At 39.3% G+C, this 19,439-nt stretch overlaps 1 protein-coding gene across 2 annotated transcripts in view; it reads right to left on the bottom strand.

The window, feature by feature from the left end:
• LOC107594970 (protein bicaudal D homolog 2-like) overlaps positions 1 to 13,824 on the bottom strand; it is a 52,665-nt gene extending 38,841 nt beyond the window's left edge. For both annotated transcript variants that reach the window (XM_016285218.1, XM_016285217.1), the window contains exon 1: positions 13,401 to 13,824. In XM_016285218.1, coding sequence (XP_016140704.1) covers positions 13,401 to 13,604 — 204 coding nt within the window. In that variant the 5' untranslated portion in view covers positions 13,605 to 13,824. The remainder of the gene's footprint in view (positions 1 to 13,400) is intronic.
• Between the last annotated feature and the right edge of the window lie 5,615 nt (positions 13,825 to 19,439).

The following is a 19,439-nucleotide window of genomic DNA, read 5'->3' as shown; positions in this document are numbered from 1 at the left end:
TCCATATTCAAAACATAATAATCACTTTAATCTAGCTTGCACTCACTGTTGTAAACAGAAGCAGCTCTGGGCTGATGACGTATGAGTTCAGCGTTGCGCATGCGCCGCTCAGAAGTGACAAACGCGGAAACGCAGAGGAGAGATCAAAAACAACTGTCACTTATTAGAAGTACAAAACGAGGATTTGTAAAGAAGAATGTCGGAGGATTTCGATAGAAGCCAAGAGGAGACTGGTTTTCCTTTGCTGAAGTAAGGAATCTTTGCTTCTTTTGCTCCTGTTAACAAACATTAGTTTTCACGAGACTCACCGGCGCATGTGCAACGCTGACCCCATATGTCATCCGCCCGGAATTGCTTCCATGTACAACTGCTGGCGCAAACTACATTAAAGGGATCCTATTATGCTTTTTCACTTTTTTAATTTTAGTCAGTGTGTAGTGTGTATGTTTGGGTATAAAAAAGATCTAGAAAGTTACAAATCTCCAAGTCCACTCCAAAGGGAGATATTTAGTTTTTTAAAAATCCATTTTCAAGAACTACAGCAAACGGCTCGTTTGGACTACAGCGTTTGGTTTCCGGGCTTTGTGATGTCACAAAGCGGCTCATTAGAATTTCATTACAAATAATTCCCGCCTACAGAAATTCTAATGGTTGGGGGGTGGGAAGGGGCGAGGTTGTGGTTAGAACGCTTGGTTGAGTGAGCGCATCAGACGAGACGACGAAGAAGAAGAGCTGCTGTGCTGTAGCCTAAAATTTTTGGCATGTCTAGAACAGTGGTTCTCATTTCCAGTCCTCGCGTACCCCCGCTCTGTACATTTTGTTTGTGCTTGTTATATCTGACTGTAAGTGCCCTGCAAAGTGGACATTACCGGATATTCCGCCATGATTCCAGTTTGAAAGGCGCTTTTTATTTAACTTCTTTTGGACTGAAGCACTGCAACACCCGCTGACTGCAATGATAGAGCTTGGAATAGCCAGGACAATTTTTAATATAACTCCGACTGGATTTGTCTGAAAGAAGAAAGTCATATACACCTAGGATGCCTCTGGTGTGAGTAAAGACTAATTTTCATTTTTGGGTGAACTAACCCTTTAAGAGACTTACATTTTAGACACCATATTGCCTGTTTTTTGATCTATTTCGCCAACAAAAAATTATTCCAAACAGCCACCACAGAACAGTTTTGCATCTCTGAGCAACATGACGGTGTTTCGTTCCTGAATGAATCAACCGTTTAAATGATTAATTTCAGTTGCAATGACTCACTTGTTAACAGTGACTTGCTGCCACCTGCTGGTGATTTTAATTTCACATTTAAAGTATCTTTTCATTTTTTAAATAATTTCAGACATCAGTATTTATGGGGGTAGAATCATTGCATAATTCCAAATAAATACATTATGATCCACAAATAAATCTTAGAGTTTCACAAACAAGAATTAAATTCACACAAAAAATACAATGAGATTTGCAAATAAAAAAAACATTCACAGATATATTTTTATGTCACACAAACAACTTTGCCTGGCATTCATTTGTGAATCGCGTCCTGTGCATTTGTAAATCGTTGCGCTTATTTGTGGATTTTGAGACATTTCAAGCGTCAAGAGGCAAACCAATCCACAAATGGATGGACTCCACCCCCCTTCTACTTAAGCCAATCAGATACCGGACACATGGCGCCGACCAATCGTAGCGTGTTCTCGCTTCAACCAATCATGTTTTGCCTTACAATCAGTGTGGGACCAGGCACCAAACTCGCTATTCTGGCTAATTAACCGCTTCAAAATGGACGATCAGGACAGTTTAAGACAGGTAAGTGGTGTTAAATTAACAACCATGAGCAAAAATTTAACATGGTTGTTGCTATGCTCATATTTATGGTGATGGCTAGGGGACCTGTTCGGTTCACTTAATTTTGTCGTGGCCACGAGATGATATGTTGAAGGAACGACATATTTTTCTTGTGGCCATGAGTTTAATGCGTAAACAAACCTGCATGACCATGGTAACCCGGGATTATCAGGGATGTATTTATTAATATTTTATTGAGTTGTAAATGAGAAAGAATGTATAAGAAAGTATGTTACCATAGACATTGTCCAACCCCACTCATACTGTTCATTTTACTTATGCAGCTCTTAAAATGGGTCATAAACTGCCTTAATTTTATTTGTAAGAATTCTGCAGATACCCTGTAAATAGTTAAATAAAATTCCTTCCTTCATATTTGTGTATTGAAAATATTTTTGATTGACATTTAAACTCCTATTTGATTTTCTATATAAAAAAAAAAAAAAAACGTCTTTTTTTTTATTTGGGCTAGTTAAATTTTCAGGCTACCAAAATCTGAAGAGTACCAGCCCGAAGGGCTACCAGGGATTCTGAAATTTTGCGAGCCCTGATGTCCCTCTGAGCTGAATTAAATAGTGTGTAAAAACATCTAAATGCCACTTCAGATGCAACATCTGCAAAGATTAATTTTGTTGGTACTGGTTTCATTTGTTTAACAGCCTAAATGTCTTATTATTCTAATTGACTGATTAAATGTAACAATTTGACTCAAAAGATGCACACTTTTAGCAAAAAATGGCTTTATTAAAAGGTAAAAATCTATTTAAACTTATATGAAAAGATTAATTTTTGTTCACTGATGTGAACTGACCACCACACAGAATGAAGTATATCAAAAACTGCAGCTGTCCACGGTAGTCAGATATCAGCATGATAACACACTCGGCAAAATATCGTCTAATTATCGTTATCGAAAATATTGAGATCTTTTTTTTCCAATATCGCACACCCCTAGTTCTAGCGTGTGGTTTTCTGAGCGCACACACCTGAAGCGCACACTCAAGTTCTCTTTCAGGTCTTTTTGCTCTTTAACTGTCAGAAACACATAAGGTTCACATAAACACAGTAGGTTATGTCTTAATTTGGAGAGGGAAAAAAAACATTGCTGGATCCGTGCATGAAGTCTTAAAGTGATAGCAGCCTAATATACCTGCTGCTTTTTTACAAATCATTGCTTTTGACTGAATAACTTATGTAGCTTTAATAAGAATCAAAGTATATTTAATTTATGCAGTGTGATTATTACATTTGATTCAATTTCTTCCTTGAATGCTACTGTTAAATAGACCTACTGTACCTGAAAAAAAAAAAAAACGATTAATTTTTTTCTTTTGTTTTGTTGCCTTGTAGTGCTATATTTTGGGAAATTAATTTGTACTGCTCACTAATTTCCAAAACAGGTTTAAAAACCAACACGAGAAAGAATCATAATGAGACTGTGAATCATGATTCAGACTAAAAAAAAATAATAATAATAATAATAAAAAAAATTGTGGTGTGATTTTTTTGCCATATCGCACAACCCAAGTTTACCCCAGGTTAGGGCTGGGTGGTTTAACGGTATTTACCATGTGATGGTAGACATGTGTCAACTAGTAGAGATTCTGCTATATAATTTATGCTGTGCGAGGTGTTTGTGCAGATCTCAGCAGGCAGGACTTCTTTATATCATAGCAGCCCTCTACAAACACCTTGGCAATTGAATCGCCATTGGCTAGTAAAATGTTTTGTTTACTCACCAGACTGATAAATATATATATATGTTTGTAAAATGGCACAGTTTTATAAATATTTGAAAGTACACTCTTAACATCAGTCAGTCAAGCATTATAATATGATAATCAATATTATTTAATGATATAACTTTAGTAATTAGAATTAAAACTTGATAACCATGTATGAATGCATATTAGTCATTTTAACTGAACTTCGGACTGGTGCTGGTGCTTTTTTGGTCATTCAGTGTTTCTGTAAAAAAAAAAATTTAATTGGGGGAAAACTAACAAAAATACTGATAAGATAATAATGATACGAATTCTACTAATAAGAACAATATAAAACGCACCAAGCATTAATGAGCCACTGGATTCATGAATATTAATCAGGTTGTATGCGTTCACTCGAACTGATTTGCTGAAATCAAAACAGGGACGATAATAGGTGAGCGCCAGCCAATGAGATTGCTGTTTGCGCATTAGTTCCGCCCACTACCGGAGAAAGCGGTAGTTCTTAAAAGCTGAAGAATTCCAAAGGAACTCCGTTATTTTGACAGCAAAATACAACAAATAATATCGTTTACATGTAGCGCGCATAGGTATGCAATTCTCAATTCTCTCTCCCTCTCTCGCTGCGTGTGTGTGAAACAAAGCGACGGAGAGTCGTGCGCTTCACAGTAGAGTTTACGGTACGTTAAACACAGGTGCGCTGCGCATCCATTCAGATGAACTGAAAACCAGCACAGATCGCTTGACGGAGAGTGAACCTCTGAAGTGCTCAGTCAGAGTGTTTCGCAAGTGAAAATATATCTGAGCTAAACTTATACTCAGCCTCCAACTCACACACTGGCGAGTAAAATCTGAGAATTTATTAGCAATTGGCTAATATTAGACACAGTGGCGTAACTTTGCTTTGAAAAGTGGTGGGGACACCGCGCAACTCGTTTTGCTAGTTTTTTTATTTAATAACCTAATTTTCTTGGGGACTGGGTTTAGAGTTGGACAAACGTAATTTTTGCTTTTCAAAAATACCTCATGTACCAGGGGCGGCGCCAGAGAATTTTGAACGCCGGTGCTGAGGGGGTGCTAGATCATTGACAGAGGGAGCTAGGCTGCGTTTCTCAAAAGCTTAGAAGTTCGAAAAAACGATCGTACGACTGATCTTAATATTACGGTCTGTTTCCCAAAAGCATCGTAACTTAAGTAGCCCTTGAAAATCATCGTAGATCTAGGAGTGCTCTGGAGAAATCGTAAAGCCCTAAGTGCATCGTAAGACGACAGATTTATGCGGTCACCTGCAGGACAATCGGCAGATTACACCTTTAACTTTATTCAAGCACAAAGAGATTATAATATATAAAGGAAATGATTGTACTTTATTGTACAATTTATTACTCATTTTTGTTGTTGTTGTTTTTTTTTAAATGAATTTATAAATTAAATAATTAAAAATAGAAAAAATAGAAATACACATCTAAATTAAATGACTGAACAAAAAAATGAATAAAAGAAATAATGTATATATATTATTATTATTATTATTATTATTATGTAAAGTATAATATATACAGTGGTATGAAAAAGTGTTGGCCCCCTTCCTGTTTTTTAAATTTTTTGCATATTTGTCACACTTAAAAGATTCAGATCATCATTTACTTGCATTATCTTTGTGTAATATTTAAATTTGTTTGATCTGAAACAAAGCGTGACAAACGTGCAAAAAAATAAGAAATCAGGAAGGGGGCCAACACTTTTTCACACCACTGTATATAATATAATATATACTATTGTATTATAGTTATTATATCGATTATATAATATTATATTATATAATTATAATTACGAGCCATTCTATAAGATGACATTTCAGCACTTGACAAACGGATAGCGACTCCTAAGTAGCACTTAAAGCACGGCTACGTGCGATTGTGTTCAGTGCATTTTTGGGAAACCACGTGAAACAATAACGAACGATCGTAAAATGACTTGTAGAAAACGCTCTTAAGCTCTAAGATCAATCGTTACTGAGAAACGCAGCCCTGGGCAGTTCAGGTCTCCAGACTCATTCTTCCCACTGGTCGCTCTTTTTTCAATAATTAACTTTCTCAGTTGGTTGCACGAGCACTTTTTTTTTTTTTTGCTCTACAACATGCTATTAATCAATGCACGCTGATTAACTTTTATCGTAGTTTATAGTTATATGGAAACGAAAGTAGTTAACATTCAACCCGTTGTTTTCATCAGTAGTATTATTTGTGATTTGAATTTTGTGAACGGGAGTTCCTCTTTTGCCATGTTATAAGCCAGGCTTCGGATGCTTTCACTTTCGATTTCACGATCTTGTCAGGTTTTACAATAAAATAAAATTGTCTGTTTTGCTTACATCTATACACCTTTCACCTTTTAAGACAAAAAAAAAAAGATGGATTCATTATTTTTAATTAAAATGCACAACAACATTAAAACAGTAAGATTCAATGACGAAACTAGCTTACAAAACGTTATTAACAAAAACGAATAAGATGAGGCATGGCCTACACGATGTATTAGGCTATATAATGACTAATAAATTACAGAACGTTTAGCAAACACTGAGGAATCAAAAGAGAGAGCCTCCATAGCATAACGTGAAGTAAACAGCAAAGATAAGCTTTTCAAATGAAAACAAAACTAAAAGAAAAGTCAAACTAAACTTGCTGCCGGTGACAGTGCTTGCATGATTTTTTCCCCCCACAAGAATACCAACATGTTCACCTTCTCTGGTTTAAGAAGCGGTCTTTTACTTTACTTCAGCGTGAAAACCATCAATATTAGCGTAATTTTTGCTGAGCGCACCTTCAGCAATTAATAGTAGGCTAAATATAACCAAAACAGGTCATAATAATTTTATATGAATAATAAAATAAATATAAGGTAAACTTGCCCACTCGATTTTGTAATATTCTTTAATTTTGTAGTCCGTATGAAAAGTGCATTTCTATTAAAGGCACGTCCATGTGGAGACTCAGAAAGCACTAGTTTATTAATAAATAATTAAAATGTCTTATTTCCCCCGACACGTTCATAATCACTTTGGTGCACGGTGCTTTGACGCAATTGCTTTATGCGCGAGCTTGAGCTCTAAATTAATTCGTCTGCCTAGCCTATATTGAAGTATGGTTAATATATTATTATATTAATCAATTTAATATAACGTGCGACTAGTTGACTAGAAAAATCTTTAGTAGACGGCAGGCCTACTTGGCACAAGAAAGCTCTCCATTTTTAAAATAAAATGCTATAACCTAATGACATTAGGAAAAGTGCGACAGCTGCAAATCACGTCATTATTGCACTGCACGAGTTATGCATACATAAGGAGTCAAATGTTTTTTCATCGCCCTAACTAGATTATGAAGAATGATTTGTTGATCTTGTTTTCCCTTTAATACATACCTTCCGCAATATATTTTTGAATTACTTTCAAAAAGTGGTAGGGACAATATCGACCCTGGCAAAAAGTGGTGGGGACATGTCCCACCCGCAAATTACGCCTATGATTAGACATCATTTAGTCGCCCAGAGTGAAGATTTAGTTGCGAGTGATTTACTCGCAATATAGAGGGTTGCATAGCAAAATAGAAACAATGAGTAATAGCTGAAGAAAATCTGTTAGACTGAACATGGTGTTTATATGGAGTTTATGTTGATTATGGCTTCCTAGCAATGTCACAACTTGCCACATGATAGTATTCAACTAATGTCTATCAAAAGCGCATTAGCTTCATGTGTAGCTCATCTGACATTTTCAGAGCCTCAGAACAATCCTTTTTATTACTTTGACTGTTTTGAGTCTTTAGTTTTAAACTTGTGATTCATCTTTTTCTTCCTATTGAGTTCCACATAAAAAAAAAAAATAACAAATCAAATGAGAAAGTACATTTGTAAAGAAAACAAAACATTTCCACATGGTTATTTAAAATATAAACCATGTTATCTTAAGATTTCAAGCAAAAATAATCATTATTTTAATCAACTTAATCTTAATAGCAATATATACGGTTAGCCTGATAAGATATTGGACAAATTGCAGTTAGAAGGGTGTCTAACAGCTAGTACTAAAAGAGAACTGAAGCCTGAAGAGCCTGAAGAGAACGCAGTCCTGTTGTTCTGCTATAGGGTGGGATAGCTGCATTTCTATTAAAGGCACGTCCATGTGGAGACTCAGAAAGCACTAGTTTATTAATAAATAATTAAAATGTCTTATTTCCCCCGACACGTTCATAATCACTTTGGTGCATGGTGCTTTGACGCAATTGCTTTATGCGCGAGCTTGAGCTCTAAATTAATTCGTCTGCCTAGCCTATATTGAAGTATGGTTAATATATTATTATATTAATCAATTTAATATAACGTGCGACTAGTTGACTAGAAAAATCTTTAGTAGACGGCAGGCCTACTTGGCACAAGAAAGCTCTCCATTTTTAAAATCAAATGCTATAACCTAATGACACATGGTGTTTATATGGAGTTTATGTTGATTATGGCTTCCTAGCAATGTCACAACTTGCCACATGATAGTATTCAACTAATGTCTATCAAAAGCGCATTAGCTTCATGTGTAGCTCATCTGACATTTTCAGAGCCTCAGAACAATCCTTTTTATTACTTTGACTGTTTTGAGTCTTTAGTTTTAAACTTGTGATTCATCTTTTTCTTCCTATTGAATTCCACATAAAAAAAACAAAAAAACAAATCAAATGAGAAAGTACATTTGTAAAGAAAACAAAAAATTTCCACATGGTTATTTAAAATATAAACCATGTTATCTTAAGATTTCAAGCAAAAATAATCATTATTTTAATCAACTTAATCTTAATAGCAATATATACGGTTAGCCTGATAAGATATTGGACAAATTGCAGTTAGAAGGGTGTCTAACAGCTAGTACTAAATTCTGCGCCGGCTAGCTGTTTCTAACCAGCAGAACAAACTCAAACACCTTACCTTTGACCAGATTTGTCAAAATGGCATCACACCATTTATACTTCAAATTCGCTTAAAGTATTTCAGGCCTTTAGTGACTTAACAGCGAGCTGTTAAGGTGATGAACAGCAAAAGGCTGGTATGAATGCACAGTGTTACCCAGAATATCAACTCGTACTTTAACAGCTGTTAGCTCCAAAACAAACGGTCTATAAACCACCCACATTGACGGATAACCTATTTGCTATGTGGGACACCTGCTAGCAATAGGACCAATCCTGAGTTATTCAACACAATGACTAATTTAGCAGATTTGTTTTCGATTGCACCCTCAAGAAACAAAAGACACACTGTATGAAAGAGCCTGAAGAGAACGCAGTCCTGTTGTTCTGCTATAGGGTGGGATAGCTGGCTTGTCAAGTGCAGCACTGCCAGATACTAAAGCACCACTAATCAACCCACTAACCGGTTTCCACTGATTTCCATCATGTGCATTCGCAAAACAAGGTTGGAGAGGGTGCTTGTGACCCTGCTTGTCAGCTGTTAAACTTTAGCAGGCTGATCAAGTCATCTCACTGCTGAGTTATGCTGGCTGTTTACTGAATAGGTGCGCAAATGTTGATGTCCCAAAAATCACATACAGCCTAGGGGTGTGCGATAATGACAAAAAATGATATCTCGATATCTTCTAGAATTTTGTCGATAACGATAATTAGAAGATATTTTGCTGAACGTGTTATTGTGCTGGTATCTTGGCAGCTTTAGACAAAGCGTTTGATATTCCTCATATTCTGTGCCATGGTTAGTTTGTAGCAGTAACTTTTCCAATAAGTTTAAATTGATTTTTACATTTTATGGGCATTTTTACCTCGCCAGATACTAAAGCACCACTAATCAACCCACTAACCGGTTTCCACTGATTTCCATCATGTGCATTCGCAAAACAAGGTTGGAGAGGGTGCTTGTGACCCTGCTTGTCAGCTGTTAAACTTTAGCAGGCTGATCAAGTCATCTCACTGCTGAGTTATGCTGGCTGTTTACTGAATAGGTGCGCAAATGTTGATGTCCCAAAAATCACATACACAAATAGGGGTGTGCGATAATGACAAAAAATGATATCTCGATATCTTCTAGAATTTTGTCGATAACGATAATTAGAAGATATTTTGCTGAACGTGTTATTGTGCTGGTATCTTGGCAGCTTTAGACAAAGCGTTTGATATTCCTCATATTCTGTGCCATGGTTAGTTTGTAGCAGTAACTTTTCCAATAAGTTTAAATTGATTTTTACATTTTATGGGCATTTTTACCTCTATAAGGACAACAGTTTTTCTAACTTTTTTAAATGTATGCATCAACGTTTGTCTCAAATTCTTCTTATCAATAAATTCAGTTCAAATAGTAAGACATTACAGAACTGTTACCAATCAAATGAAATCAGTATCAACAAAATTTGTGTTTGCAATGCAGAGGTGACAGAATCTGCATCTGAAGTTTTATTGCACCTATTTTTGAAAATAGGCTCATTTTCCAACTCCCCTAGAGTTAAACAGTTGAGTTTTACCGTTTTCTAATCCATTCAGCCGATCTCCGGGTCTGGCGGTAGCACTTTTAGCTGCAGCTTAGCAAAGATCATTGAATCTGATTAGACTGTTAGCATCTTGCTCAAAAATGACCAAAGAGTTTCTATATTTTTCCTATTTAAAACTTGACTCTTCTGTAGTTACATCGTGTACTAAGACCGACGGAAAGTGAAAAGTTGCGATTTTCTAGGCCAATATGGCTAGGAACTATGCTCTCATTCCGGTGTAATAATCAAGGAACTTTGCTGCCGTACCATGGGTGCAGCAGGCGCAATGATATTACACAGCGCCTGAAAATAGGCTAACTTCTAGGCTTGTCACGATACTCGGTGCTGACGGTTACGTCACTTGCCCACCGCATCACCCCACCTTCGTTTTGATTTTTTTATAGTAATAAAAATCATTTAGTTCGGTAAAAGAACAGACACTACAATTAAAAACTGAACGCAGTTGCTCAATGCAGTTGAACAACAGTTGCATCACAGATCAGATTTAATATCTCCAGTGAGGAGAGTGAGTCGAGCTGACTGACATGAAGAGTGAGGTGAGACAGACAAGACGATCGCGGATGATTTAGTTTCGAAACGAAATGCAAAAGCGCCTGTTTGTCAATATTTTGGATTTTGAAAAGCCTGTTGACTAGATAGCATGGTGCATTTTTATTTGTTTTGTTAAAGAAAGTTCTATGTTTTATATATAGGCTAAAGTGAGTTTGACGTTGTATTTTGTTGTTGCATTCAAGCAATTGACGCCTAACTGCCGCTAATTCGCAAGTGAAAGTAAAAGGCGCACAGCGCTTTTAAGCTATTTAAAAGCGAAGTAAAGCAAGGAAAAGAGGGAAAATTCAATCGAATTAAAAACGAACAATTGATTTACTCTGAATTGCCACTATTTGAAAGTGAAAGTAAAACATGCACGCCGCTTTTACAAACTATTTAAAAGCGAAGGAAAGTGAGGAAAAGAGGGAACGCCCCCGCGGTGATACCGGTGTTGTCACATGTCGATTAACCGGTGGGAAAATGTCCTCACCGTCACAAATATCAGAAATTACCTGTTGTTCTGCCCAGACGAGGAGAAGCACTTTATTTTCACTATCTGTCCAATTTGACAACATTTTTCTTCCGGTTCACAGCCATTGTAAACAGTGCAGGGTAATCATATTATCACCCATGGAACATGTTTGAATGGTCCAGAGCAGACATCCGACATCTGCATATCCACGCCTCGCACGCCCTTATAATGGTAATCTTATGTGTCAGTAATTTTCAGGTGATGTTTTCTCAGCCTGATTTACTAGCATTTTCAAACAGGTCCTGTTCACAAATGATCACTAAACTGTAAATAAGAGATAATTTTCCTGAAAAGGGCATATATGTGAAAGCTTAAAGGGGTCATATGATGCGATTTCAAGTTTTCCTTTCTCTTTGGAGAGCTACAAGCTGATTGCCAGGGCTTGTCACAGAAAAATGATAACAGGCCTGTAGCCACAACGACATTTTTTGCTGCTGACTGACCCCTAGCACTTCCTCATTTACACAAATACCAACAGCGTCCCATCTCTCATTCTGTGCAGACAAGAAGTGTCATTCTCAAGCAAACTCCGTTTGATGAGAGACAGAGGCGTGTTTATCTGCAGCTCGGCCGGAGGAAACCATCTGCATTCCCCTCATTCCTCTTTAGGTCGTAACTCGCTTGGCCGTTTAGGCGGGGACAGAGACTCCCGCAAAAATTCAAAAGCAGGCCCGCCTCATTTCACAATCACTCATGAGCTGCAAGAATTACAGTCTACAAATTAAACCAGTGATGACCTATGTGAAATAATAATGGAATGACAGAGAATAACAACTAACAACATAATAATGAGCTCATTTCTCTGTATGAACAAAAAGACCATGCCATTTTACTACAGCAGCTACACAATGACTGCTTCCCTGTCAGTCAAAAGATAGCACCCAGATAGCACACTTACATCTGTTAAACATGGCTTCATCTGGAAAGCATCTGCTGTGTACAAACATCTGACAGACGTCTGTAAGATCAGTTTTACATACATTCTAAACCATAAACATCTTAAAGACATCTAATAGACGTCTAACTGACACCTGATAGAAAACGTCCTATTGCAGATGAACAAACTCTAAAAAAGCGTCTTCAAGATGCAGACATCAAATAGACATCTCAGTGATGTACGTGTGCTATCGGGGCAGCATTTTGCAGACAACGGGTCACAGACTTCCAAAGGACCCTGAAGTCACATCTAAGAAATTAGTCAAACAAAAAAATATATATGCACCCCTGGACCACAAAAGCAGTCATAAGGGTCCATTTTTCATCTGAAAGCTGAATGAATAAGCTTTCCACTGATGTATGGTTTGTTAAGAGAGGACAATATTTGGCCCGAGATGCAACTATTTGAAAATCTGGAATTTAAGGGTGCAAAGATTTTTTTTTTTTATTCTAAATATTGAGAAAATCACCAAATGAAGTTCTTAGCAGTGCATATTACTAATCAAAAATGAAGTTTTGTTATGTTTATGGCAGGAAATTTACAAACTATCTTCATGGAGCATGATCGTAATATCCTAATGATTTTTGGCATAAAAGAAAAATGGATACAACTGTTGGCTATTGCTACAAATATACCCGTGCTACTTATGACTGCTTTTGTGGTCCTGAGTTAATATATTATATATATATATATTAGTGCTGTCAAACGATTAATCGCATCCAAAATAAAAGTTTTTTGTTTACATTATACATATATAAATAAATAAATACATACACATACAGTATATATTTTGAAAATATTTACATTTATAAATTCATATTCTTATATATAAATATAATTTTTTTCTTAAATATATACATGCATGTGTTTATATACATGAAAATGTATATAATGAAAATACATATACAACAAAAACTTTTATTTTGGATGCGATTAATCGTTTGACAGCACTAAAATACACATATATAGCACTCAAAGGCTTACTATCAGAAACTGAATCAATTTTATGGATTAATGACTGATCCATCTGCTCCATCAGAAAACTTATTTTTTCTTCCCAACAGCCGCCGCACGCACAGAATTGTGGGACATCAAAGGAAAGTGACACATTTGTGAAAAATGCGACCGGAGGAAGGTATGTGTGTTTTCCAGCTTTCTGGCTCATCCAGCAACACAATCAGTATTTCACCACATCTCAGCACGACTTCTCCGTGTCCTCGACATAACGCCAGCCGCGGCACTGATGATCGCGCCGCGTCGGTGTCGCGTTATACCTCTCGCAGCTGCTCCAGCTCCCGGCGGACGGTCTCGTGCTCCGCCTCCAGCTCGTCGTACCGCTGCTTCAGCCGCTGCTTCTCGTCCAGCACCGCGAGCCCGTACTCCGCCGCCTGGATCTTCTCCCGCGTGGTCTCCGCCAGCTCCCGGGACAGCCGCTGCACCTCCGCCCGCGTCGCGTCGCGCTGCTGCTCCGCGCTCATCTTTGTAACGGCGGACGCGTTCAGATTCAGCTGTCCGCGCACCGCATGACCCCGCTGTCGCCCGCCGTCGCTGATAGACTCCCGCCGGGGTGTGATTTCTGTGCAGGGCTAGAGGAGCTTGTGCTGTACCTCTCCTAAAGCTGCTCCATGACGGATCCGGCTCCGCTCCGCTCCTCAATAACGTGCAGCGGAGGAGCAGCCAGGAGAGGCTTTCCTTGGAATCAGGAGAGGCTTTTGTGGGAGATGTAGTTTAAGCCAACGCCTTTTGTGATCTCACGATTGGGTCAAAAACTCGTATCCCGTGATTCACTGCGGTCAGACGGTGTGGATACCGGAAGCTCGTGTGACGTGGAGGTCTCCGTTGAGTTCAGTGCACATCTCGATTTATCATTTTTATTATTATTGCGGTTATTAAACTGCGCAGGGTTGTGCAACAATAGCTCAAATGATGTGGCTTATTCAGGTAAAGTGAACAAATAAAAACAACACAGTCAGACGTTCTTTTATAACCATATAATTATAACTCCAGGCCCTTCCTCCTCAAACGCGACGCGAAAAACGAGTCGTCGAAACGAATAAAGGGTGTCGCCGCGTCGGGTCTTGTAGGAATAGCTCCATGAAGCTCCGAGGCTTTTCCTGCTTGAGTAAGAAGTCCTTAAGCCTTAAAAGTATGGACAGTCGCGCCATCTGCTGGCTCGTAAAATGTATAGCAGCCTTGAAGTCTGGAAATATAATGCATATTTTGAAATAACGAAGAAAAAAAAGTTCTTAAAGGGGGCATGAACTGCCTTTGTTTTTTGTTTTATTTTGTACTGTTCTCTGAGGTCCACTTACAATGTTATCAAGATTTTTACTTCAAGAAACAATTGATAAGTTACAGGCTATTTTCTGTCCTGTTTTGCTGTTTTTAGACTAACGACAAAGTTTTGAGTTCTGAAACTTACAGGATGACTTATAGTAATAGAAACTTATAGTAATGACCTCTTATATGTCAAAAGATCAAAGGAATTCTGGTTTCTCAGTTCATGACCGCTTTAAATGATGTTCGGTGTGTGAGTGAATCGATCAAGTTAGCAGCACTCGTTGAACTAAGAACCACATCTTACAGACATGAATACAACCATGTGAATATCTTATACTTACTGGACATATTACATGTCAAAATATATTAAATTTAAAATGCTATAACATGAGTAATGACATAATGCTTTTTAATTAAAACAATGTAATTGTGGAATTTGTATACTTAATTAAACTGGTCTGACGTCTTTCTAGATTTAGAGGTTCTTAAACCAAATTTTACTAAGCTAGAAAACTAGAAAATATCCATACTGCACTGAGGATTGTGCCGAATTAAATCCCACGTCTGCAGCTGAATCATCCATCCATCCATTAACCGCTTGTCCAATATGGGTACAGCGTTATATCATACAGGTATAAATTTCTTTTTAATTGAACATTAAGAAGTTTAATTAAGGATTATACATGCTCTGATGTTTGTACATCAAGATCATGGTGGCCCTTATTGAGGGGTAAAATTTTTTTTATTGTAAATGTTAACCTCACCCCATCATTTGTTTCTCCATTAGAAGTATGTAATGTATGCAAAATACCATCCAGATAATTTGTCATTTCGGGCAGTGGTTCTCAAAGTGTGGTACTCAGGCTCCCTCTACTGGTACGCAGAGGAATCACTAAATTAAATATAAATTAAGGTTAAAACACAATACATTTTAATTTAATCTTTATTCGAGTAAGTACAGTGCAATTTTTATTTAACTTTTAGGTACAACACTTTTTAATTTAATCATTAAGTTTTTTATTTACCTGTTTGTAAGCACAGTGCAGTGTTAATGTTCAAGCTTTGTTTTTACAATGTTAAAGTGGCTGACAAATATTCTTATTAGTGTCAATCCTGTATTCCGTGTTTTCTTCCCCCACGTGCTTTCCATTACCCAGTTTTCCCTCATGTTCAATTACGTTTATTGATTCCAGGTGTTCCCTGAATAGTTTCCTTGATTAGTCCCATGATTTAAGCCCTGCGTATTTAAAGTGTTTTCCTGTTTTGAGTTCTCTGTGCTGTCTTGAACGTCGATCCCGTGTTCTATGTGTGTTTCCCTAGATGTCATTAAAGACTGTTGATTATGATTCTCCTGCGTTCTCCTCGTTCCTTGCTCCTCACCATAGGCACACAGTGACAGAAGACAGCACCTAAACAGTAAGCGGCACCCCTATTCTGACCTCCCAGACACCACGGGACTAAGCTGGAGGGAAGGGATCCTCTGGTGTCTGGAGAGTGTCCGGCCCGGAGCCAGAACCAGCCCGCCAGCCGTTCCTCAGTCAAGCTCGCCGGTCGTGGCGCTCTCCAGCCTGCCGGCCGTTCCTCAGTCCAGCCCGCTGGCTGCACCGATGTCAAGTCCGCCAGCCGCGCCGTTTACCCTTAACCAAAGGAGGAGGATGAGGAGGAAAAGACTGTTCTCAGCCCTAATCCTAGCCACTGAGTCAGCTCCAGTGTCGGCTCCAGCCCCAGAGCTCGCTCCAGTGTCGGCTCCAGCCCGAGAGCTCGCTCCAGAGAGGGCTCCAGTCCCCGAGTTTAGACCAGAGAGGGCCCCAGTCCTGGAGTTTAGCCCAGAGAGAGCTCCAGTCCCCGAGTTTAGCCCAGTGAGGGTTCCAGTCCCTGAGATTAGCTCAGAGAGGGTTCCAGTTCCCAAGTCAAGCCCAGGGAGGGCCACAGTTTCCGAGTTAAGCCTACGGAGGGCCTCTGAAACCGACATTCTCCCCAAGTAGGGGTCTATCCGTGGAGGCCGGGCTGAGTGCCGAGGCCAGGCTCCCCGAGCTCCCTGTTCCGCCATGGCCCCCTGAGTTCCCTGCTCCGCCATGGCTTCCCAGTCTGCCTGATCCGCCATTGCGCCCCGAACTGCCTGATCTGCCATTGGGTCCTGGAACGGGTACCCCTCTGGAGGCCTGTCGTCCCATGTCTGTCCTGAGGGGCCTCCAGAGTGCCCACCGGGGGGTGTCCCCCATTATATCCACCCTTTTGGATATTGTGGGGCACGTGGACGTGCCTTCCGAGAGGGGGGAGTAATGTCAGTCCTGTGTTCTGTGTTTTCCTCCCCCACGTGCTTTCCATGATCCAGTTTTCCCTCATGTTCATTATGTTTATTGATTCCAGGTGTTCCCTCATTAGTTTCCTTGATTAGTCCCATGATTTAAGCCCTGTGTATTTAAAGTGTTTTCCTGTTTTGAGTTCTCTGTGATGTCTTGAACGTCGATCCCGTGTTCTACGTGTGTTTCCCTAGATGTCATTAGAGACTGTTGGCAATTAGGAATAAAACTGCCTCGTTTTTTAATTGTGCAGAGCTATAGCTGAACAGTTAGGCCTACTACTCTACCATTATGGTGGTACTTGGAGAGCCAACTATTTTCTGAGGTGGTACTTAGTATAAAAAGTTTGAGAACCACTGATTTAGGGTATGTTCAAAGAATGTATCATCTTATCAACAGGTACTTCAAGATCTGATTGGTAATAATAGCGAAGGTTTTGTTCACTGATTAACTTTTGACTATTTCTAATATCAGATAAATCTCTAACCATTAGGCCACAACTGCTGCTTTGTTTCTCCACTAGAAGTAGGGGCAGCTGTGGCCTAATGGTTAGAGAGTAATTTGAAGGTTGTGGGTTCGAGTCTGAGAACCTGCAGATATTGTAGGTGAGGTGAATGTACAGCGCCCTCTTCCACCTTCAGTAACCATGACTGAGGTGCCCTTGAGCAAAGCACCAACCCCACAGTTGCTCCCTGGAGCAAATGCCCACTGTTCCAGGTGTGTGTTCACTACTCACTGCTGTATGTCTGCACTTGGATGGGTTAAATGCAGAGCACAAATTCTGAGTATGGGTTATCACACTTGGCAGTATGTCACAACAGTGGCAGAGCACTCGCAACTTCTTTGTTATTCTTGATCTCCATCAGGGGGCTGTTTCAATAAGGAGGTTTAACCAACTTTTAATTAAAACTTGAACTCTTGAGTTGACTTACCCTGAGATGGGAAACCCTGAGTTTTCAGAATAGCTGAATTGAGTTTGTTCAATCCACTCCGAGTAGGGTGACTCGGAGTTTTGCGCGTGCACCATGACTAAGAAGTTATGATCAATGGATCTCCGGAATACTGATTCACAATGGCAACAGCACCCAACTAAAAGACATCCACATACCTCGAGTCAACGCGTAACTTTATTTCTTAATCACTGCTATAATATCAGAGGGGAAAGCGTCACGGTTACGTTTGTAACCCCCGTTCTCTGAAGGAGGGAACGGAGACATCACGTCGGAACGTACCGACGAATTGGGATCTCACCTGAGATCGAACAAGTTCCATTGTTTGAGTCACTTATCAAAAGTTGCTAAAAGTCCCCAAATAAATGTTTAAAAATAGCTACATTTGTTGCTAGGTGCTTTTGGAAGAAAAAGTTGCAAGGGTTGTCAACAATTTTGTTGCTAAATTTATCAACTTTTCAAAGTTGGCAACACTGTAAATGTATGTTTGTTTTCTATTGAATGTGTTGTATGTCTTTTTTTATCTTTATGCTTGATGTATTTGTTTTATTGGATGTAATGTTGTTACTTATTTAACTGTGTATTCTTGATTATGTAAAGCACTTTGAGTTGCATTTTATGCTTGAAAGGTGCTATATAAATAAAGTTTTATTATTATTATAAATGGAGAAGCAGGTGCAACGCACATTCAGGTTTTCGCTGAGAAGCCGAGCCAGTGACCCGGCAGGCTGCAGTGGTACAGTCAACAACAGCAGGGAAGGTGCAGTAAGCGAGACACCGAGCAGTCTCTGTGTTTACTGGCTACTCGTGGCGAGTACACGAGAGGACACCGGTCTCTACATGAAGGCTATAAAACCTAGCAAACGTGTTTGGTGTTGCCCAGCCCGCAGCTCTAGATATACAGTATCTGTCAGCGAGGCAGCATGTGCCAATGAACAAGAAAAAGCAACGCCTGAATTCCAGGCACGATTCGTTGACCGAAAATGCATGCAGGTCCCCTAACCTCTTGCAATGGCTCAAAAGGGGCTCTCTGCAATGCCGTAAGCACCAGAGGGAGATCCCAAGAGGGTACGGGGTTAGGGCGAGGAGGATTGTCTCCTCGCGCTCCTCAGGAACCAGATCAGGTCGTGCTTTCCCAAAGACTCACCATCTACAAGATTGGGATGTGCGGCAATCGCGGCAACATACACTTTTAGTGTGGAAGGAGACAGCCTTCGCTCCAACCCCTCCTGGAGGAAGGAAAGCACAGCTCTGATCGGGCATGTCCAGGGTTCTTTCCGGTGAGAAGAGCACCATTCAATGAACAGGTTCCACTTCAAGATATAGGCACACCTTGTAGAGGGTGCTCTTGCCGAAGTGATGGTGTCTACCACCACCTAGGGTAGACCACCTAGGACCTCTGCGTCCCGTCTAGGAACCACATGTGGAGGTTCCACAGATCTGGACGCGGGTACCAGTGGTATAATAATAGTTTATAGATTATTTTCCTTACCACATGGCGGATAATTTTTACATTAAAATGCACTTGTTACTCCCGGGAAACAAGACTAAATATCTTATATAATTTTTCACATATAGAAAATGCATCTTGACTTAAGAATTTTTAGATATTTGTTCTTGAAATATGACAAAAATACTCAGTAATAAAGGCATTTTTGCAGCGTGAATGAGTGAGGTATTTAAACATCGCTTATGCTTTAAAAAGGGGGATGAGACCAAAAGAAACTCTGGGTTTACTGAAGAAAACCTGCTCCCAACCAGGTTAGGTTCACAGAGTTAC

The sequence above is a fragment of the Sinocyclocheilus grahami genome, unplaced genomic scaffold (assembly GCF_001515645.1).
Source record: "Sinocyclocheilus grahami isolate Dianchi unplaced genomic scaffold, SAMN03320097.WGS_v1.1 scaffold194.1, whole genome shotgun sequence".
NCBI lineage: Eukaryota > Metazoa > Chordata > Actinopteri > Cypriniformes > Cyprinidae > Sinocyclocheilus > Sinocyclocheilus grahami.
The sequence above is the reverse complement of the archived record's forward strand: the minus strand, read 5'-3'. Positions and strand labels throughout refer to the sequence as shown.